The sequence below is a fragment of the Pseudorca crassidens genome, chromosome X (genome assembly GCF_039906515.1).
Source record: "Pseudorca crassidens isolate mPseCra1 chromosome X, mPseCra1.hap1, whole genome shotgun sequence".
Taxonomy (NCBI): Eukaryota; Metazoa; Chordata; class Mammalia; order Artiodactyla; family Delphinidae; genus Pseudorca; species Pseudorca crassidens.
Genome location: NC_090317.1, coordinates 96,822,323 through 96,846,059, shown reverse-complemented (window position 1 = coordinate 96,846,059; position 23,737 = coordinate 96,822,323). Strand labels below are relative to the sequence as shown.

Below are 23,737 nucleotides of genomic sequence, written 5' to 3'. Positions count from 1 at the left end.
TGTTTTTCAGCTTAAAAACTTTAAGAAAAAGAAGTTCCCAGTAAAAATTTGTGGTGTGGCCACATGTGGTGTAATGACAGAGGAATGATACTGATTTTTACTAGGCACTCAGGAAATGAATGTTATTTCTTTTAGCTCAGTATGTGCAAGGAAACTGTGTTAGAATTTAGGTCAACCTGGAAGGAAATTTCAAACACATGTTTAACATTTTATTGCTGACTTGGATGAGGATCTAGTAGGCAAGGGAAGGGATGACAGATTCAGGGACTTAAATCGTATCAGAGGATTAGACTGATGGGCCTTGTCAAGCAAGATGAGATTTAGCAAGGATAAATAAGGTAAGGTATTTGGGTCCAAAAAAATTGATTTCTCATCTACAGGATGTGAAAAATATGACTTGGTAGCAACACATCTGAACAAAGCTTCTGGGTCTGGCTGATAGTATTGTTTCAAATCTTTCTCATTAGTATTACACGTCCATCGACATTCTAGAGACCAATTCACTTTTCCAACAAGGGACTCTGCTTTTCCCCCTCAGTTGGGAATGCCTTCCTATACCTCCAGAGTCCTACTGTGGTCTCAAGGAACATACTGCCCAGTGGGCCTCTTCCTCTTCATCCTAGTTAGAATCCCTGTCTCCCTCTACAGTCACTGCAACTTTATTGAGTTCAGTTTTTCTGCAATAAACTGAACATAACATAAAGTGTAACATTTCATCAGTTTTGAAACATTAATACATCCCATGAAACCATCACTACAATCAAGATAACAAACATTTTCATCACCCCAGGAATTTTCTTATGCCCCTCTGTAATCCCCCCCTCCCTCCTCCAGATCCCCAGGAAACCACTGTCAGTCACTGTAGATTAGTTTTGCATTTTCTGGAATTTTATATAATGGAATTATACAGTATGTTCTCTTTTTTGCCTGGAAACCCAGCCTAATGATTTTGAGTTTCACCCATATTGTTGTGTGTTATCAATAGTTCATTTCTTTTTATTGCTTAAGAGCATCCTATTGTATGCATATGCCATCATTTGTTTATCCATTTACCTGCTGATGAAAACTTTTAAAAATTTTAGCCATTCTAATAGGCATGTGGCCACTGAGTTTTTGTTAGTGCATTTTTTGTCCTTGGAAATTCATTTTGGTTCTTTTTCAAATCTGCTATGCCATTAAATTTTTTCCCCCTCTTCTCTGAAGATTTTTTTTTAAGCTTTTACTGATTTTTAAAAGCTTGCTAATAAGCACAGTTGTTTAAAAACCTTTGTCTCCTAATTCCAATATATGAAGTAGGTTTGAGTTTGTTCCTGGCGTCTTTCATTTCTGTCAGGTCTCACTGGTTTCCATGTGCGCCTGCTTATTCTGACTTGCTGGTAACTGCCCTCAAGAAAGTTTACGTGGGGGGTCAGGAGGAGCTCTAGGATGAGGCCTAGGATAAAAGTGTTCTCCTTCAGAGAGTTTCATTTGTTTATAACAGATATTTGGAACTGTTAGTAAAGGGGAAACCTCACATCAAGCACATAGCTGGAGTTTCCCTGGCTGTCCCGGGCTATGTGTACCTGGGTGCAAATCCATTCAAGGTGGACCAGTGGCCACAATTTTTTCAGGGGAACTTTGCTTTCCTTTTGCTCTGCTCACCGACAAGGCAGCCTTCTCTACAGTCCCCTGGTGTGGAAGGGCAGTGAGGGGATGCTTATCTGTTTGCTCTTAACCTGGGGGTATAGCCTTTTGCAGATCCTGACAATGCGGGATGAGTCTCCTAAAAGATTCTCCTACTTGTACAGGCCTTATTAGGTCTTAACCTTGGTCCTCTGGCAGAGAAGTTTTTAGTAATAGAAATGCCCTCCTGGCAAAATGGACCAATTTGGTACTCTAATTTTTACTGCTCTGATTAATGGCTTTCATATAAAAATTGGTCACTGAGTTCCCCAATACCTTTTCAGCTACTCAGTACTTTTAAGGTCATTTTCAAAAACATATTTTCTGTAGCACTTTTCATTTTTCTTTTCCAGTGGGAGGATTGATCCAAATAACCTAGTCTACCATTACAGGAAACAGGAAGCAAATCTGCTTTTCCCCCTGCCATTTCTCAGGCTTCCTCCAGAGGACTCAGAGTTCTAGGTACTGGTGAGACATGATTTATACAAATGAGCTGACTAGGGAGAAGAGGTCTGGATTCTACATAATTACTTTCAACAAATGCTCATTAATATATGGCAACATTCAAGAACACAGTTTGTAAAACATAAGTATCAGTGATAACATAGTAACATCACCATCAAAATGACTTAGAAATCACTTTCCTCTCACTAATGCTTAAACTGTTTTCTGAAGATGAGACTTGAAAGACAGCATCAGATGGAAGGCTGCTACTTCCTCTAACTAGGCCTATGTTTCCTTGTGTAAAATGATGGCATCTGAAGTTCTTACCAGCTCTGACATTCTAAATTTAAGAGTATAGCTGAAAGAACTGATCAAGCAAAAGAGATTAGCTGAGAAATCCCTTTAATTAGTGAAAAAAAAAAGGATGAAAAGTTGTATGTGTCTATGAACTCTATGCCTTTGGTCTCTTTCAGCTAGGTTCTTTCAGCTAGGTTCAAGTATTTTGGAAGTATTTTGGACATGAAGTTATCTTTTTCGCACTAGGTTTCTGATATATATTGCCAAAGTACTGACAAAGGTAAAACTACTGACATTTTTCAAAAAACAGCAAATTGTAACATTAGTAACAGAAATAGATTTTACCAAAATACACAGTAATCCGTGACTCCTCTCAGTTAAAAACATGTCTAAAAACTGTTTGACTTTAACCTGCGTTCAAAGCCTAAACTGTTTAACAGACACACATTTTTAAAGACCTGGCAAGGGGGACTTCCCCGGTGGTGCAGTGGTTATGAATCCGCCTGCCAATGCAGGGGACATGGGTTCGAACCCTGGTCCGGGAAGATCCCACATGACTCGGAGCAACTGGGCCCGTGCGCCACAACTACTGAGCCTGTGCTCTAGAGCCCGCGAGCCACTACTACTGAGCCCATGTGCCACAACTACTGAAGCCCGCACACCTAGAGCCCGTGCTCTGCAACAAGAGAAGCCACAGCAATGAGAAGCCCGCGCACTGCAACGAAGAGCTGCCCCCGCTCGCTGCCAACTAGAGAAAGCCTGCACGCAGCAACGAAGACCCAACGCAGCCAAAAATAAATAAATGGATAAATTTATTTTAAAAAAAAGACCTGGAAAGGTAAAGAATGAAGCTTCTGACTGTCTTACCCTTCTAATAGTGAAACATCTTCTTTAAATACCTGGAATGACCGTGAATCCTGGCATTTGAGTTTTTCGCTGGTGGTGGAGTGGAATGGGGGTGGTGAGAGCATGTGGAGGGGCAAGGAGTGGGTACATTTAAAAAAATGCAATTCTAAAAGGATGGAAACAGCATATAGGAATAGAGGGCTCTGCTAAGAGACCACGATGTGACCATGATCTGAGGCTAGTCGCTCAGCCTCTCTACAGACCTTCCTCTCCTCATGTGTGAAACAAAGACCTGACTCTCTAAGCAGGAGCTTACTTGGTGCTGACAATTTAGAATTCTTGGATGACTAATTTGAACTGTGTTTGGCTAACAGAGCAAGGAATATATTAAACAGGTTTTACCCTATAAAAGAATAAAATATAAAGTTGAAAAATGGATGGCCAGGCTTCATTTTTATTGGAAACTAAAAGAAAACAACAAAAATGTACCATTCCTGAAGTTCTGGAGAAGGAATGAGACCCGCAGTTCCATTTTTGGAGTTTTCCAGTTTACCCTGCCACCAGTTGTGATCATCCTTACTGATAATCTGGATAATGTCACCAACTCTGAATCGAATGCCAGCTTCTTTGCAGGGGATGAGGTCATCCTTGGCTGGATCATATTCAAATTGTGCTCTTACATAGATCTATAAAACAGGAGTTTGTAAGAAAAAATGCCATGGTGATGTGAAAGAAAACAGTCAGCTCTAACTTAATAACCACATACCAACACTTACTACAATACAAACAGGACATTAGATGGTGAAAGCAAATATGATGCATGGAAATACAACACAAAAAACAGCTACCACTAGAAACAATGTACTACTTTTGGTGTGTACAGGTTCAAGTCTTTGCTCTTTTTATTTGGAGGGAACACTTAAGATACTTCCTTAGTAAAAATAGACTTAATTTCTGCTTTTACTATAATAGGATAGGCTTAAAATTATAGAGAAGTATGCTTACCATTTTAAAATCTGAATATATTTAGTTGCTATTATGCATAAGTTGTCATGATCACATGGCAGCCTTTAAACCATGACCACAAGCATTCAGGACAGGTTTTAACCCTAAAGCAGTACATGATACAAAACTAGCAAGAACTCCGTGTTGGTATCTTGCTGTAAAATGCTTACATGACAACTGGCAGTGTGTCTACACACTGCTGATAAGCTTAAATGTAATTCAAACAATTTTTTAAAGCATTTAAAAACAGTTTTATTTTTTAAACAGGATTTAGACTTTGTATTTTACTCTTTTTAGAGAAGAAAAATGAGTTTGAATCCTGGCTTTGCCAGTGTAACACTTGAAATCTGCACAGAGCTTCAAGATATGTATGGTTTAAGGCTCTGAGTTTTATGATATGTGAATATAACTGGTAAATATTATAAAAGGAAACAGATTAGCATACAAGGGGTTATATGGTACCATTTTATGAATCACTGGATTTCTAAATGATTTAAAATAAGGTGCTAGATATTGAATGTTGCATCACTATGGGTGAGTTCTATTAGGTGCTAGTTTATGCAAACCTTAACTCACAATTTGATATTTTTTAATAGCACATTTCACAAAAAGTACCATAAAAATTCTATCTCTTGAAATTAAATTTGAATATTAATGTTTAAGTCACTGTAAAACCAACCTGAAGGCTTTGGAACTATTGTGTGATTATTCTGTTTAAGTTTCTTTTCAGAAATCCAGCCTATAAAATTAACAAGTCTCTGCATTTGCACCTAAAATTCATACTCAAAGTGCCAGCAAATTGAAAGTTACTTGCTTGTGTTAGGCAGCACTTAACTTTTCATGTTTGATTAGGCTGTAAAGCCAGGAATTTTCTGTTCTTTTTTTTTTCATTGTATATGGCTTTTAGAAATACACATGCAGATACAAATTATGAAAAAGCCTTCAAACTTCAGATAATTATTGCTTAAAAATGTTCACTGGCATGTACGTTGTAGTTATTCTTAGAATTCTAAGAATTTTGTAACCTTTAAAAATTTTTTTCCACCCCAGAGGCAGGCCCATGAGATCCCCAAAGGCTGAATTCTCAACCATCAACACAAAATGATCAGGTTGAAATTACAATAACCATCACAGCTACAAAGATGTTAGGAAAAAAATCTTTATAGAGAATTAGTCATGTGTAATGTGTTAAAATGAAATGGTACAAGCTCTCAATGCTCAAATGTTATGGTCCAAAATGCAGACATTATGGGATGAAAAGGGTTAATAAAGGATTGGCTATTAGCAGCTCAGTTTAGAGAAGTTTCTATAGAGGGTATCTATTCACCTGTCGTCCTTTTGGTTGGGTAGTTGATGGCAAGTCCTGTAGAATAAAGCCAACCCAGGAGAAAAATTTTCATTTACTTTTCAAAGAGTACAAGGTAATTTGTGTGTTCTGTTACAATATGGTTAAAAAATGAGCTAGATTTAAGTTGTAAAGAGATAATATACATTATTCCATTTCTCAGAAATGTTGAGTTATCAAAAAAAAAAAAAAATCAAACCCAGGCCATTTAGCAGCAAGCTGAAGAAAGCAGGTAAGTTTAAGCAGAGAGAAAATGTGTTCTTAAGAAACAACTCAGCATCTTCAACACAAAAGCCACTGCAAGTGAAATAGCCTATTTAAAAAACCCCCCAAAACTCAAAAGAGCTGTTGCCCTTTTCAACTTAGTCCCTGCAACCATTTAGATTTCGAAAACTTCAATGGTTGTACGGATTTTCACCATCTTAAAGTTATTAAATGTTATAAATGAATTCCTTTGGTAGCCTGTTTTGAAGCTGCAAATAAAAGTCTTAGGAAATTTTCTTCCATAATTTCTCTTATATCATTCCATTTGAGGTGATCTCTAAATTATTTAAAAATTTATCTGATAAAAATGTTGGTATATTTTTAAAGGGCAAGTTAATAGGAAAAAAGTGATACTGCTGTATTATTAGAACTCTCAATATTTTTAACAGCAATATCAGCAACTTAGAGATTTTGTTACCCCAAATATTGCACACCTGCACGTATTAAGTGCTCCCATTTGTTTAAATTAAAAACAATTCTTTTTACTTTCCAAAATGGATAGTTCTGAAAAAAAAAAGTAAAATTCCAAGTTCAAGTCAAAATATAAAGTACTTTGTGTTAAAGATGTGATAATAGCGTGGCTTAAGTGCAGTTTGAAGCCAGTTCCTTTTGCTGTTTATATCCAGGCAAGGCTTATAGTTCACAAAAGTATGTGCACGTACCACAATAACAGAGGGCACACCAATTCGTAAACTTAGATAGCGGAAACTAAAACATGTTGCTGATATCACTCAGAATAGACAACTACAAAGCCCGAGAATACCCAAATGCCTACTCTGCAAAATCCTTACATTTCTTTATCTTTCTCAAATTAAAAAAAAATGTTGAGAAATTTCAAGAAACTTCCATTTACATCCTTTGCATAACTTTGAGCAAAGTCATAAATAGTAGGTGGGTGACAGAGAAATATTTTGAGAATGACCAAAGCAGTCTTGAAGTACATTTCTTCAAATTTAACTAATGAAAGGCATTTTTAATGAGAAGAAAATGTTGAAAAAGATTTTCCAGGAGTAAACTGCATTGTAGCTGTAGTAGCCTTGTATATCGGCAGAAGACAATATTTCCACTGAACACATGTAACTAGAACACTCATGGCAGGTGGCACCAACAAAATTGTCACACTTTGCTGTGTGGAGCTAGAGTTCTTACCGAAACAGAATTGTTAGTGCTGCTATGACCATTAGCTGGGGACTGTCTGGAAGTGGAGGGGGAATCTCTCTGAAATAAGACACAAGGTTCATTAACACAGAACACCAGCACAGAAACAGAGATATTCACATCAACAGTTACAACCACAGTCTGACAACCATTTCCTTTGAGGTTTTAGCTATAAAGGTGCCATACTGACTTACTTGCATGATTTCACAGAAGTATGGAAAAAAATTTTACAGTTTGAAGATTCACATATTGTAAGTGATGACCATGTCATTCATTAACCATTTCTTTCCTGTCTCTAACATTCTATAACCTTTGCTTTCTTTAAATAAGACCCTGAAGGGTGACTTGATATTAAAATCCTATCAAGTACTGTAAAATGACAAATATTACTATAAAATTATTGTGCTGAAGATCCCAACTGCCTAATTTTTATTGAAAATTAGGTTTGAAAAGTATTTAGTAATCCTTAGGTACCTTGGTATCAAAAATTACTGAATGATGCAATTTGAAGTGAAGTGAATCTCAAAGACTTCTCATGTTGTAATCACCTTAGAATCTTTCTAGGATAGATATTACTAATAAGGGTAAAAGATATACACCAGAGAAGAAACCTTTATTCTTTTAGATTATTTTAGCGGATTAATTAAAACAATAATCTTGAGCCTCTAACGATTCTGGCAAAGATCCCAGCAGCCACAACCACTATACTATGTGACATGCTCAAAATCCTTTCCAGGCTCCACTCCCTTATTGTCCAAATAAACTTTAATGTTAGAAAAAGGAGGGGATGAAAATAAGTATTTAAAAATTTTTGGTTTAGTAGAGTTCTTTGAAACCTTTGAAATGTGCATGTCTGCTCAAAAGACATTTGCTTTTTCTAGAAGACTTAAAGAAAACCTCCGGAACCTGTTAGCCTTTAAATAATGGGATCCCTTAGATGAGTATTGTCAGATGTTAGTGAGCAGAATGATGTCTAGGCGCCACCCCCAGAGACTCATGTCAGTAGGGCCAGGGTGTGGGGCAGGGGTCCCCTCTTTTACCAACGGCCAGGGGGATGCTGATGAAGGTGGCCAGAGAGCTTTTCTTTGGGAAGTACTGCTGTAACTGGGAAGAGTCCAACCACAGGCTTGAATTCTGCCAGAGCACAGGAGAGTCAGACAGATTGGGGGTAGGGCTAGGAGGGGAGTACATTTTTTCCTATTCTTCAGAGGTAAAGAAGGTAAGAGAGGGCTCTTCTTACTCGAGAGCATAGCATTTATATGTGTAATTCTGGTCCCACCCCAAAACTACTTCAACCACTCAAAAACACAAGAGAAAATTTTCAATAACTAACACTATTTTCTGGTTAGTGAGCCAAAAAGACAAAAATCAATCGTATTTACTAAATTTCTTCCAAGATGAGAAATGGTATGAGGACCACCTGTGATTTTTAGACTATCAAAATGCTTTACATAAAAATGCATGTGGGGCTTCCCTGGTGGCGCAGTGGTTGGGAGTCCGCCTGCCGATGCAGGGGACACGGGTTCGTGCCCCGAGCCGGGAGGATCCCACATGCCGCCGAGCGGCTGGGCCCGTGAGCCATGGCCACTGAGCCTGCGCATCTGGAGCCTGTGCTCCGCAACGGGAGAGGCCACAACAGTGAGAGGCCCGCGTACCGCAAAAAAAAAATTAAAAAATGCATGTGACAGTCTCTCTTTTCCAGTAAGGTTTGTGTACTAGGTAACAAATTTCAAAACTATAAATCCTGGAGCAGAAGTACTTCTATATTTTGTCTTGAAATATAGTACTAATTGAAGTTCCATAAAAAGCCACCGAGAGGAGCTCAAGACCTGATATAACAGAAACCCCAATTGTCATGGCTCACTAAAAATATACTTGACAGAACTACAAATTGTTATACATATCTTCAATAGGTTTACAAAAAAACATGAAGCCTCTGATTTTTCTTGTGAAATTTACATCACTACTAGAGACTGGAAGAAACATTATAATTTCTCCATCTATTTCTCCTAAGTACAAATTCAATCTTCTAGATGAAATAAGTTGTCTGCCAGTCTTAAATATTAACTGGAGGAAATGTGTACTTCATATTGATGTACACATACTTGGAAGATGCACAAGAAAGAACAAGCTTCAGAAAAAAATATTCAAACTGAATGCGCAATGACCAAAGGATGACACCATTTAGGCCGGCTCATATTTCCAAAGATAAAAAGAATAGGTTTTTGAATCTCATTTACTAACCAATAGCAAACTGAATAATATAGGTTGGGAAAGCTACAATTTCTAAAGGATAAGCCTATTGTAAGAAAGGAACTTTGGGTTTGTATTACTCTAGAAAACTTGTTTACGAATCAGATAACATTCCAATTTAAACAATTTCACAGAAGGTTGCAAAAGCCTATATTCCTCTAATAACATCAGTTATCAATTTCTCATAGACTTAACATCCATCTAGAGACCTGTCACCATTATCTGAACTACTCTATCTTAACAGAAATAGACCACTTCTCAGATTCTTGGAAAGAAGAAGTATCTATGTGATTTCTTAACAAGGGAAGTGAATGTACTTCCTGGAAATATTATTGCAGTTACGATCTTTTTTTTCCCCAGAGACTCTATTTGTTCTTTATTAAGTCTTTGTCATTATTTGGAGCTTCTCTATATGTATTTTGTTTTGATTCCAGCCTGCAGAAAGTTAAAGTGCTGAGGACATCTCCATGGAAGCAGGGCTGAGTAGGTGGATGGGACCTACTCTGTTCCGTTATCTTTGTTGTAAAATTGGTGTGCAGTGATCAACAGCACAGGCAGAAACAATTTCCCAGAAAGCCAAAACATTCAGCCATCAGCAGACAGTTAGTTAAGAACCCAGAGGAGACGGGGTGTTTCGTTAGAGCTATTACCTCACAGGACGACGACTGAGTGCGGTAACTTGGCACGATCTTGAAGGTGATACTCCCCCGCATTTCCCGCTGGAGGAAAAAAAAAGGAGAGCTCTTTTAACAAACAAATGTTGCACACAAAAACGCGCAAGAAACCACTGAAAATGTGGGGGCGTATTTAATGCAAGTCAGCTGAGAGTGCATGGGCCTACAATGAAACCTAGTTATAAAAGCAGGAACTGCTCACACTAACAGTGGAGGTTATTCCTGGGAAAAGCCCTGCAAAGTCAAGGCTGACTGTCCTGGTCTTACAGCAAAGGTATAACAAACCTCTGATGGTTACCTTTTCATAGACACGAATACAACTCTAAGTGACATGCCTTTCAAGAGTGAATGTAAGTTGAACTGTACAATAGAACAAGTAATTACATAAGAATTATATTTGGTAGGCTACATTATGATGGTGTACTCCATAAAAATCTGCTCTTTAGGGCTTCCCTGGTGGCGCAGTGGTTGAGAGTCCGCCTGCTGATGCAGGGGACACGGGTTCGTGCCCCGGTCCGGGGGGATCCCACATGCTGCGGAGCAGCTGGGCCCGTGAGCCATGGCAGCTGGGCCTGCGTGTCTGGAGCCTGTGCTCCTCAACGGGAGAGGCCACAACAGTGAGAGGCCCACGTACAGCAAAAAAAAAAAAAAAAAAAATCTGCTCTTTATTTCATAATTTTGGCATTAGTTTTGACTGTAGTGAGTCTGTGGTGCTTATTTCACCTTCAATAGATATAAGTAACATGGCAGGCTGCTACATTGTGGTGGGAAGAAGGTCCAGGACAAGAGGTCCGAAACATCTCCCTCTGCTCGCCAGGGCCTGTCACTCTGCACTCCCTACCCCGCCCCAATCCAAAGCCTAATTTGAACACAGATTTTGAATATGCATGGTAAAAAATGGCCTGGTCTACTATGACTTTCCTTTCCCCTGTGCTGCAGAGAAATCCAATACAGCTGGCTATGACTCAGCTACACAGGAAAGAGGCTTCTGACACTGCTGATGTCAGCAGAGTTGAGGTCAGTGAGAAACTAGTTCACAAGCATGCACAACTGCAAAGGTTTTCTTTAAACATCTGTTCAATAAGAAATAGGAGACAAAGGATTGAAAGGAGAATGTTCAAGCCCACACTGCTAAAGATGGGCAAAATGTTTCTAAGCTCTGCTGCATGTGAACATTTTCCTAGCTCTCAGTTTTTATGAATGTTGTATAAGTTCAAGTCCACACAAATGATGGTACCAGAGATACTCTGATTATAAAAGAATATCCTTTATTTGTGCATTAATAAATAAGTTAATGAACTGAAAGTCAATCTTAGAAAAAGAGACTTTCATTTACTCACAAGCATTTTTTGCAGCTGTTCCACTGTTTGGTTAGCCACACTGATGCCATTGATCTCTCGAATTTCATCTCCGACATGAAGTGTACCTAAGAAATTACACAAAATTATAAACATGAAATGATATATACTTTTATAATAATAAAATCCAAAGGCAGCAACGTAAGTAATTTTAAAAAATTAAGCTAAATACTGAAGGCCAATATTTCAGAACCAGGTACAAGTTAGGCTCACATGGTAAACTCACCAAAACAGATACACATAACTTATGGAAGACACAGTTTTGAAAGATGGCTGTAGAAATCTGCTTATTTTTCTGAGAGAGGCAGTGTGTATATAGTGGTTTAAAACTACAACTTCTAGATGCAGCCTGTCTGGGTTCATACCTCTGCTTCATCACTTATACTAGCTTTAAGATCTTGGGTAACTTACTGAAACTTTCCATGTCTTGGTTTTCACATTTGTAAAATGGAGATGAAAACTATCTATCTCATAGGATTGTTATGAGGATTAGAAGAGTTTAATACATGTAGAGGGCTTAGAACTGTTCTTGGCACATAGTCAGTACCATTTAAGTATTTGCTGTTATTGTCATTATTATCTACCAAATATGATACAAAGGCTGTTGATTTTCAAAGAATTGTGATATAATATCTGTGTAACAACAAGTTTATATTAGACATACTGCAAACTTTTAATAATAACGTGGTAGGCATTTCAGGGTCCTGTAATACTTCAACTAGAAAAAGTGACCGAGAACCAATGCTTAAATAGTGTTATGAAAAATTTTGCTTTCTTATTTATGAATTGTGCACGTTTACTTATTGACCTGACTCCATCATGAAAAGCTCATTGTATCTTTAAGAGGTACGCACTAAAATGCATATAAAGAAAATAAGGCACCTGGTATTTGCTTCAAAGTAATCCAGGGGGGTGGGCAGTAGGGCAAATACAGATGAAACCAGTGTGGCCATGAATTAACAATAATTCTACCTGGCTTATGCGTATGTGGGCGATCACTTCACTATTCTTTCCACTTTTCTCTACTTCAACTGACTGCACTGTTTTCTCTACTCATGTTTGAAAGTTAACATAATAAAACATAAAAATTTGGGGACTTTTGTTTCAAATATGGTTGATTAGGCACTCACAGACTTTCTTACAACTACATATCCCGTCTAGGGCACACCTCTTGAAGTGTTACTGGTCTCACAAAAGGAATGCAAATTCCCAAGAACACTTCCCACTTCCATCCACACTCTCCCCTCCACACAAAAGGACCCTGTGAGCTGCATCCAGAGTGGTGGCAAAGTAAGGACGGAATGAAATAGTGGGAGGGGTAAATGCCATTGCTGTAATGCCTGACGGCCGGATTCTGAGCCTTGGGCCAATAGCAAGTTACAGAAGCTGAGCCTAGGATTCTGTAGGGAGCCAAGACCCCGATCAGTGGTACTCCATGGCAGCTGGTAGAACAAGGAACAAACCCTTCCTGGAGGAAAGCGTTTCCAGTTTAGGCCCCCAAGACTTCCATTGACTTGAACAAGCAATAGGCTTACAATCAAAGATCACCAAACATACATACAATAAGGCAAACTACTATGCGAGTCATCAGAAAGAGAAAAAACAGATTTAGATCCTCAAGGAGGATAGATATTGGAATGGTCAGATACAGAATACAAGAATACCTTGTTTTCTTGTGCCTTGCTTTACTGTGCCTCAAAGATTCTGCATTTTTTATAAATTGAAGGTTTGTGGCAACCCTGTGTTGAGCACGTCTATCTGCGCCATTTTTCCAACAGCGTTTGCTCACTTCATGTCTCTGCATCATGTTTTGGTAATTCTCGCAATACTTCAAACTTTTCCATCATTATTATATTTGTTATGGTGATCTGTGATGAGTGATCTTTGCTGTTACTATTGTAATTGTTTTGGGGGTGTCATGAACTGTGCTCATATAAGATGGCAAACTTACCTGATTGTTGAAATGACAACAAAGGATTTAGAATATTACATAAACTTAGTTGATAAAGCAGTGGCAGGGTTTGAGAGAACTGACTACAATTTTGAAACAAGTTTTACCATGGGTAAAATGCTATCAAACAGCACTGCATGCTACAGAGAAATCATTTGTGAAAGGAAGAGTCAATCAATGAGGCAAACTTCATTGTTGTCTTCTTTTAAGAAATTGCCAGAGCCACCTCAAGCTTCAGCAACCACCACCCTGATCGGTCAGCAGCCATCAACATCTAGACAGTACCCTCCACCAGGAGCAAAGATTACGATTTGCTGAAGGCTTAGATGATGGTTAGCACTTTTTAGCAATAAAGTAATTTTTAATTAAAGTATGTATATTTTTTAGACATAATGCTATTGCACGCTTAACAGATGAAAGCATAGTGCAAACATAACTTTTATATGCACTGGGAAACAAAAAAATTCAGGTGACTCACTTTATTGTGGTGGTCTGAAACCAAACCTGTAATATCTCCAAGGTATGCCTGTGTAAAATAGCTATATGTTAAATATTAGGGGAAAGAAAGGGACCTATTTACAAGGATGAACATGCAACAAGAGATTATCAGGTGTGAACAGACAGATCTGAAAATAAAAAGAAGAACAAGTAACTAGTACCTCTAGAAAGGAAAAATATAATTGGTAGCATAAACCAATGAACGGATGAGCTGAACAGGAGTTCAGATATGGCTTAAGAGAGTTTCAGTGAACTGGAAGACATAACCAAATAAATTGTCTAGAATGCAGTTCAGAGAAGTAAGGAGATAAGGAAAATAGGAAACAAGAAATAAAGAAAATATGAAAAAGATATTAAGAGGTATGGAGGGAATGTCTAACATACATCTACCTAGAGTTCAGAAGGAGAGAATAGAGAGAATGGAGAAGAGGCAATATTTGAAGAAACATGGTTGCAAATTTTCTTGAACTGATGAAAACATGATTACACAGCTCCAGAAAGAATAATGTATCCCAAGTAGGATAAATAAAAAGAAATCCATGCTGGGAGGTAGTAAAACTACAGAACATCAAAGACAAAGACCTTAAAAAGTCCAGGGAGAAAGCAGAGATCACCTACAAAGCAAGGACAATTATAGTGACACCAGACTTCTCAATATCAAACAACAGATGCCAAAAGAAAAGAGAATGGTAACCATTAATTTAAAACTGTGCTCTCAGCAAAAGTAATCAAGATTGAAGCTGACATAAAAGGGGAAATTGACAGTAACACAATAATAGTAGGGGACTTTAACACCCCACTTTCACCAGTGGACAGATCATCCAAAATGAAAATAAATAAGGAAACACAAGCTTTAAATGCAACATTGAACAAGATGGGCTTAATTGATATTTATAGGACATTCCATCCAAAAACAAAAGAATACACTTTCTTCTCAAGTGCTCATGGAACATTCTCCAGGATAGATCATATCTTGGGTCACAAATCAAGCCTTGGTAAATTTAAGAAAACTGAAATGGTATCAAGTATCTTTTACGACCACAACGCTATGAGACTAGATATCAATTACAGGAAAAAAACTGTAAAAAATACAAACACATGGAGGCTAAACAATACGCTACTAAATAACCAAGAGATCACTGAAGAAATCAAAGAGGAAGTCAAAAAATACCTAGAAACAAATGACAATGAAAACATGACGATCCAAAACCTACGGGATGCAGCAAAAGCAGTTCTAAGAGGGAAGTTTATAGAAATACAATCCTACCTCAAGAAACAAGAAACATCTGAAACAAACAACCTAACTTTACACCTAAAGCAATTAGAAAAAGAAGAACCAAAAACTCCCCAAAGATAGAAGAAGGAAAGAAATCATAAAGATCAGATCAGAAACAAATGAAAAAGAAATGAAGGAAACACCAGCAAAGATCAATAAAACTAAAAGCTGGTTCTTTGAGAAGATAAACAAGAGTGATAAACCAGTTGACAGACTCATCAAGAAAAAAAGGGAGAAGACTCAAATCAACAGTATTAGGAATTAAAAAAGGAGAAGTAACAACTGACACTCCAAAAATACAAAGAATCATGAGGGATTACTACAAGGAACTTATGCCAATAAAACGGACAACCTGGAAGAAATGGACAAATTCTTAGAAAAGCACAACTTTCCGAGACTGAACCAGGAAGAAATAGAAAATATAAAAAGACGAATCACAAGCAGTGAAATTGAGACTGTGATTAAAAATCTTCCAACAAACAAAAGCCCAGGACCAGATGGCTTCACGGGTGAATTCTATCAAACATTTGGAGAAGAGCTAACATCTATCCTTCTCAAACTCTTCCAAAATATAGCGGAGGGAGGAACACTCCCAAACTCATTCTACGAGGCCACCATCACCCTGATATCAAAACCAGACAAAGATGTCACAAAAAAAGAAAACTACAGACCAATATCACTGATGAACAGAGATGCAAAAATCCTCAACAAAATACTAGCAAACAGATTCCAACAACACATTAAAAGGATCATACACCATGATCAAGTGGGGTTTATCCCAGGAATGCAGGGATCCTTCAATATATGCAAATCAATCAATGTGATACACCATATTAACAAATTGAAGGAGAAAAACCATATGATAAGCTCAATAGATTCAGAAAAAGCTTCTGACAAAATTCAACACCCATTTATGATAAAAACTCTCCAAAAAGTAGGCATAGAGGGAACTTACTTCAACATAATAAAGGTCATATATGACAAACCCACAGTCAACATCATCCTCAATGGTGAAAAACTGAAACCATTTCCTCTAAAATTAGGAACAAGATAAGGATGCCCACTCTCTCCACTCTTATTCAACATAGTTTCGGAAGTTTTAGCCACAGCAATCAGAGAAGAAAAAGAAATAAAAGGAATCCAAATAGGAAAAGAAGTAAAGCTGTCACTGTTTGCAGATGACGTGATACTATACATAGAGAATCCTAAAGATGCTACCAGAAAACTACTAGAGCTAATCAATGAATTTGGTAAAGTTGCAGGATACAAAATTGATGCACAGAAATCTCTTGCATTCCTATACACTAATGATGAAAAATCTGAAAGAGAAATTAAGGAAACACTCCCATTAACCACGGCAACAAAAAGAATAAAATATACCTAGGAATAAACGTACCTAGGGAGACAAAAGACCTGTATGCAGAAAACTATAATACACTGATGAAAGAAATTAAAGATGATACAAACAGATGGAGAGATATACCATGTTCCTGGATTGGAAGAATCAACATTGTGAAGATGACTATACTACCGAAAGCAATCTACAGATTCAATGCATCCCTATCAAACTACCAATGGCATTTTTCACAGAACTAGAACAAAAAATTTCACAATTTGTATGGAAACACAAAAGACCCAAAGCAATCTTGATAAAGAAAAATGGAGCTGGAGGAATCAGGCTCCCTGACTTCAGACTATACTACAAAGCTACAGTTAATCAAGACAGTATGGTACTGGCATTAAAACAGAAATACAGATCAATGGAACAGGATAGAAAGCCCAGAGATAAACCCACACACATATGGTCACCTTATCTTTGATAAAGGAGGCAAGAATATACAATGGAGAAAAGACAGCCTCTTCAATAAGTGATGCTGGGAAAACTGGACAGCTACATGAAAAAGAATGAAATTAGACCACTTCCTAACACCATACACAAAAATAAACTCAAAATGGATTAAAGACCTAAATGTAAAGCCAGAGACTATAAAACTCTTAAAGGAAAACATAGGAAGAACACTCTATGACGTAAATCACAGCAATATCCTTTTTGACCCATATCATAGAGAAATGGAAATAAAAACAAAAATAAACAAATGGGACCTAATGAAACTTCAAAACTTTTGCACAGCAAAGGAAACCATAAACAAGACCAAAAGACAACCCTCAGAATGGGAGAAAATATTTGCAAATGAAGCAACTGACAAAGGATTAATCTCCAAAATTTACAGGCAGCACATGCAGCTCAGTATCAAAAAAACAAACAACCCAATCCCAAAATGGGCAGAAGACCTAAACAGACATTTCTCCAAAGAAGATATACAGATTGCCAACAAACACATGAAAGGTTGCTCAACATCACTAATCATGAGAGAAATGCAAATCAAAACTACAATGAGATATCATCTCACACCAGTCAGAATGGCCATCATCAAAATATCTACAAACAATAAATGCTGGAGAGGGTGTGGTGAAAAGGGAACCCTGTTGCACTGTTGGTGGGAATATAAATTGATACAGCCACTGTGGAGAACAGCATGGTGGTTCCTTAGAAAACTAAAAATAGAACTACCATATGACCCAGCAATCTCACTACTGAGCATACACCCCGAGAAAACCATAATTCAAAAAGGGTCATGTACCACAATGCTCATTGCAGCTGTATTTACAATAGCCAGGACATGGAAGCAACCTAAGTGTCCACTGACGGATGAATGGATATAGAAGGTGTGGCACATATATACAATGGAATATTACTCAGCCATAAAAAGAAACGAAATTGAGTTATTTGTAATGAAGTAGGTGGACATAGAGTCTGTCATACCAAGTGAAGTAAGTCAGAAAGAGAAAAACGAATACCGTAGGCTAACACATATATATGGAATCTAAAAAAAAAAAAAAAAAAAAGAGGTTCTGAAGAACCTAGGGGCAGGACAGGAATAAAGACGCAGACGTAGAGAATGGACTTGAGGACACGGGGAGGAGGAAGGGTAAGCTGGTGTGAAGTGAGAGAGTAGCATTGACATATATACAGTACCAAATGTAAAATAGCTAGTGGGAAGCAGCTGCGTCGCACTGCATGGGGAGATCAGCTTGTTGCTTTGTGACCAACTAGAGGGGTGGGATAGGGAACGTGGAAGGGAGATGCAAGAGGGAGGGGATATTGGGATATATGTATACATATAGCTGATTCACTTTGTTATACAGCACAAACTAACACAACATTGTAAAGCAATTATACTCCTAGAAAGATGTTCAAAAAAAAAAGATTGAGGCTAAAATGAAATATTTACAGACAAACACCACCTGAGGTAGTTTACCAACAAGAGACTATCACTAAAGGAACTTTAAAGGATGTAGTTTAGGAAGAAAGAAAAACGCTCCCCAAAGGATGGTCTGCAATGCAAAAAGGAATGATGAGCAAATAAAATTGTAAACATTTATGTAAATCAAAACAAAAATGGTCATGTATTTTAAGAGTAATTTCAAATTTGTGGATTTAAAACAGGACAGAATGAAAGTGCTGGGCAAGAATAATATGCAAGTCAAGACTGGGATCTAACTTGATGTTCCAATGTCTTTGTATTCTTTGGGAGTGGGATTAACATACTGTTTCACTTTAGTATATGTCGAGTTAAATATGCATGACAAAATTTCAAGGTAACCACCTAAAAATTAGAAATAGAGTGCTGAAATTCTAATTTACTGGGGGGTGGGGGGATGGAACAAAAATGAAGGAAAAATATCAATTAAAATATGGAATAAATATTTAAAAAAGCAAGATGATAGAAATCATCAAAATAAATATTAATGGACTAACCTTGCCCATTAAAAGATAGCAATCATCAGAGTGCATTACAAAATGAAAAACCCAAATTTGGAAATGTTTGTAAGACACACTGTACAGCATACAGGCACAGAATGGTTAGAAATGAGGGAAGAAGACATGCTAGGAAATACTAAAGTTAAGTTGGAATAACTATATTAATATAAAATAGGTTTTAAGTAGAAAGTATATTAAGGATAGACATGGTTACCAGGCACTTCTATGCTCCTAATAAAACAGCTTTGAATATATAAAACCAAAAGTGAGAGACCTATAAGTAGAAATAGAAAAACTCTACCATGATAATTGGAATATTTTGACAATTACTGATAGGTCAAACAGACAAGAAATTAGTCAATATATAGAATATTTGAACAAAAAAATTAACCTCAAGCAATCATATAGAGAATTCTGCATGCAACAATTAAAGAATAAACAGTCTTCTTATGTACACATGGACCATTTACAAAAATGATTAAAGTGCTATGCCATAAAGCAAGTCTCAACAAACCTCAAAGAAATGGTGTCATACAGACCACATTCTCTGACCCCAATGCAATTAAGTTAGAAGTAAAACATAAAAAGATATACAGGAAATCCTCTTAAATGTGGTACATAAAAACATTTCTGAATAACTTGTGGGTCAATGAAAAATATAACACTAGAAATTCAAAAATACTTAGAACTGAATCACAATAAAAATGCTTCATATCATAACTGGTGGGATACTGATAAAACAGTACTTAGAGAGGTAGAGTTTAACCTTAAAAGCATATATTAGAGATGAAGAAAGACTGGAATAAATGAACTAAGTGTTGAATTTTAAAAGTTAGATAAAACCAATAGAAAGTAGAAGGAAGGAGAAAATAAAAATTAGGTCATAAAACAATAAAATAGAAAATAAATATACAATGGAGAGAATTAACAGAACCCAAAGTGGGTTTTTGAACAAACCTCTGGTAAGTTGATCAAGAGAAAAAAGACAAGGCACAAATAAATATTAGGAATAAAGGGTACATAATTACAGAGACAGCAGAAAATAAAAAGGTAAGTGGACACTAAGAAGAAGCTTACTAGAATAATTTTAAAAACTTAAGATTTTTTCAGAAAAATGTAATTTACCAGAACTCACTCAAGATATAGAAAGGCTGAATAGCCTTATGAATGTTAAAGAAATTGAAACAAACAGTGGTAAAAAAAAAAATCTTCCTTGAAAGAAACCAAACACAAAACATCAGCCCCTGATAGTTTTATAGGCAAGTTCTACTAAACTTACAGGCTACAAATCATTCCAGTATTATACAATATTCAGAGAACTCATGAAGAGAGGTTCTCCAAGTCATTTTATGAGGCCAATGTAACTTTGAAACTAACATCAGACAGAGAGACACAGGAAGGAAAATTAACTACAGGCCAGTCTCATTCCTAATTGCAACCACAAAAATCTTAAACAAAATAATAGCACATAGAATCAAGCAGTACATACCAAAAGATAATACACAATGACTAAGTTGGGTTTATCTGAAAAATGCCAGAAGGGGGGTGGTTATCATTAGGATGTCTTTAAAAGTCATTCACCACATTAATAGGTAAAAAGAAAATAAATCATCTCAGCAGATGCAGAAGAAGCATTTGATAAAATTCAAAACCCAATCATGATTAAAATGTCCAGCAACTAAATATAAGAAAACTTCTTCAGCCCTAATAAAAGGTATCTACTAAAAATCTATAGTAAATATTCTTCTTCATGGGGAAACATTGGAAAGCTACCTTTTAAAAACAAGAATAGGACAAGGATGTTCACTATACCACTTCTATTAAAGACAGCAAGTTTTTGCCAGTACGGTAATATAAGAAAAAGAGATTAAAGAAATAATGGTGTTGTGACTTTACTGAATTTATAGCAAGTTATTAAAAATAATAAACAAAAAATTCATACAGGAATTTAAAACCAAACGTTCTCCTGTGTGAGTGCTATCCACTCATGAAACCTACAGATTCCTCTGAAGGCAGCAGTAATGCCAGACAGAGCAGTCATCTCTAAAGAGGACAAGAAGGCACTAAAAGGCTTATGGTGTTACCTCTTGCTCTCCAGGGTTAAGGAAAGAGGTGTTAAGTACAAAAATAACACGATCTCAAAGAAAGGAAGTCTAATTTTTGGACGGGAGAATCATTTTTGGATCAGGCTCTAAATACTAATGCATATAACAGTCCTTTCAAAGAGGAGCCTAAACCTACATGTCTAAATCCCATCCACCTGAGGGTTAACAATAGTTCCACTTTCTCAAAAAAATCATTCTTTGTCTACTTTGGTCCCTTCTCAGAATGACTGCACTTATTGTAGCAGGTATTAAGAAGTTAATCACAGATTTGATATCTCTTATTTTACCATTTAAATTTTATATTGTTATTTATCAAATTCTAATTTCCTAATTTATAAATAGTATATCTCATTCCTGAATGAATGAGAGAGCAATTCTTCAACTGTCATTTAACTTTGCAAATATCTATCTATCTTGTATCCCAGTACAGATGTCTTCCACATATCCTGAGGCCTGATATGATAATACTTTATCTCCAATGGCCTCTAATAAGTCAGGATCTAAAGAGTGACTCAGAGATGCTCCTGCAACAAAACTATAATATACCCTCCCTTGAGTATCTACAGATTGGAGCATGTGGAGATGAATAAAAGTGAATGGAGGCCAACAGTGATTAAAACCAAAGACAGATAACTTAAATAAATCATTTATATAAAACATAAATGAAACTGATCATTTATATGGATCATAAAACACTAGGCTACAGGAAAAAAATTAAGGAAGGAAAGAAAGAATTATATATGGAACTTACCTTGCCTATGAATCATGCCCCCATGCATGATTCTTGCAACAATACAGTGATTTAGCTCATTCATTTTTAAAGTGATTCCCTGTAAAAAGTTAAAGAAAAACAGAATTACTATAAGAGGGCACTTTTTATATTTGTGATTTTGCTGTAGATAACCTTAATTACAAAAGTTAGGAAAACATTAAAGAAAATACGGAAAATGAAGGAGAAAACTCTATTATGCCACGACAGAAATATTAATTTTGATATTTTGATTAGTGTAATAATAGTACACATACATTTTGTATAATGCTTTTTAATCCTATAATTATTTTCCATGTTGCTAATAATTTAAAACTTTTTTATCGATGTATAATTGACATATGCTTATGTAAAGTGTACAATTTGACAAGTTTGATATATGTATACATGTGTGAAACCATCACCACAATCAGGATAATGAATATATCCATCACTCCCAAAAGTTTTCTCATGCCCACTGGTAATCTACTTACACCCCTCCATGCCCTGCTCCCCCACCTCAACATCCCTAAGCAACCATTGATATGTTTTCACTGGCTATAGATTAGTTTTCACTTTCTATAAATGAACTCATACAGTATGAACTCTTTTATGTTGCTTTTTTTACACTCACAACGTGAAATTCAACTACATCATTGCATGTATCAATAGTTCATTCTTTGTTCTTGCTGAATATTCCACTGTATGGATATACCATTTTGTTTATCCATTCATCCACTGAATTGCTTCTAGCTTTTGTCTCTTATAAATAAAGCTGTATTAATGGATTAGTCTCCACTTGGCCTTGATGTATTTTTCCTTTTCTAAGATATGCATTTGTTTAGAATTTTTGCATCTATACTCACAAGGGTTACTGGTCTGCAGTTTTCTTTTCTTGCAAAATATCTGTTTTGGGTATCAGGGTAATGCTAGCTGCCTCTTCCTCCTTCTCCTTCTCATCAAAAATAGTAAGTTGGGAAGAATTCCTTCCTTTTCAATGTTTTGGGAAGAGTTTGTATACAAATTAGTACTGTTTATTACATGTTTGGTAGAATTTACCACTAAAGCCATCTTGGCCTGGAGTTTTCTTTGAGGGATTTTTTTTTAACCTAAATTCAATTTTTAAATAGTATAGGGCAATTCAGTTTATTCCTTTTTAAGTGAGCTTCGGTAGTTTCTGTCTCCCAGTGAATTTGTCTATTTCATTTAGGTTGTTGAATTTATTGACATAAAGTTGTTTACCATATTTCCTTATTATTCTTTTTGTATCTGTAGAATCTGTAGTAATGTCACTTCTCTTATGAATGATACAGGTAATTAGTGTCTTATTTTTCCTTGACTGATCTGATCTTGTCAAAGGAAAAGTTTTATTGATTTTTCTATTGTTTTTATTTTCTATTTCATTTATTTCCTCTTTGATCTTTATTATTTCTTTCCTTTTACCCACTTTGGGTTTAATTTGCTCTTTTTGTTCTACTTTCTTAAGGTAGAAGCTGAGGTCATTGTTTTATTTCTTCTTTTTAACATTGGTGTTTAGTGCTACACATTTCTCCCTAAGTACTGCTTTAGCAGTATCCCACAAGTTCTGGTATGTTGTGGTTTCATTTTCATTCACTTCAAAATACTTAAAAATTTCCCTTTTGATTTCTTCTTTCATCCATGGGTTATTTAGAATTGGATAATTTAGTTTTCAAGTGCTTGGGGATTTTCCCAGACATCTTTCTGTTATTCATTTCTAATTTAATTCCATTGTGGTCTGAGAATATACTTTGATATTAATAGAGTCACTCCAGCTTCCTTTTGATTAATGTCATCATCATAGTATACCTTTTTCCATCCTTTTCCTTTGAAAAGATTTGTCTTCATGTATAAAGCATTTCTTGCAGGCAGTATATAATTCAGTTTTGCTTCCTCCCCACACACCAACCTGACAACCTCTGCTTTTTAATTTGGGGAATTTAGACTATTTACATTTAATGTGATTACTGATACAGTCAGGTATAAATATATCTTCTTGCTATTTGATTTCT

At 36.3% G+C, this 23,737-nt stretch overlaps 1 protein-coding gene across 12 annotated transcripts in view; it reads right to left on the bottom strand.

The window, feature by feature from the left end:
• CASK (calcium/calmodulin dependent serine protein kinase) overlaps positions 1–23,737 on the bottom strand; it is a 387,942-nt gene that overhangs the window by 29,715 nt on the left and 334,490 nt on the right. For 6 of the 12 annotated variants that reach the window (XM_067723825.1, XM_067723826.1, XM_067723824.1 and 3 more), the window contains 6 exons: positions 21,711–21,789; positions 11,289–11,374; positions 9,925–9,993; positions 7,013–7,081; positions 5,582–5,617; positions 3,739–3,935 (listed from right to left, as the gene is read on the bottom strand). In XM_067723825.1, the coding sequence (XP_067579926.1) occupies positions 3,739–3,935; positions 5,582–5,617; positions 7,013–7,081; positions 9,925–9,993; positions 11,289–11,374; positions 21,711–21,789 (536 nt within the window). The remainder of the gene's footprint in view (positions 1–3,738; positions 3,936–5,581; positions 5,618–7,012; positions 7,082–9,924; positions 9,994–11,288; positions 11,375–21,710; positions 21,790–23,737) is intronic. The other 6 variants (XM_067723830.1, XM_067723833.1, XM_067723834.1 and 3 more) reach the window with 3 other exon arrangements.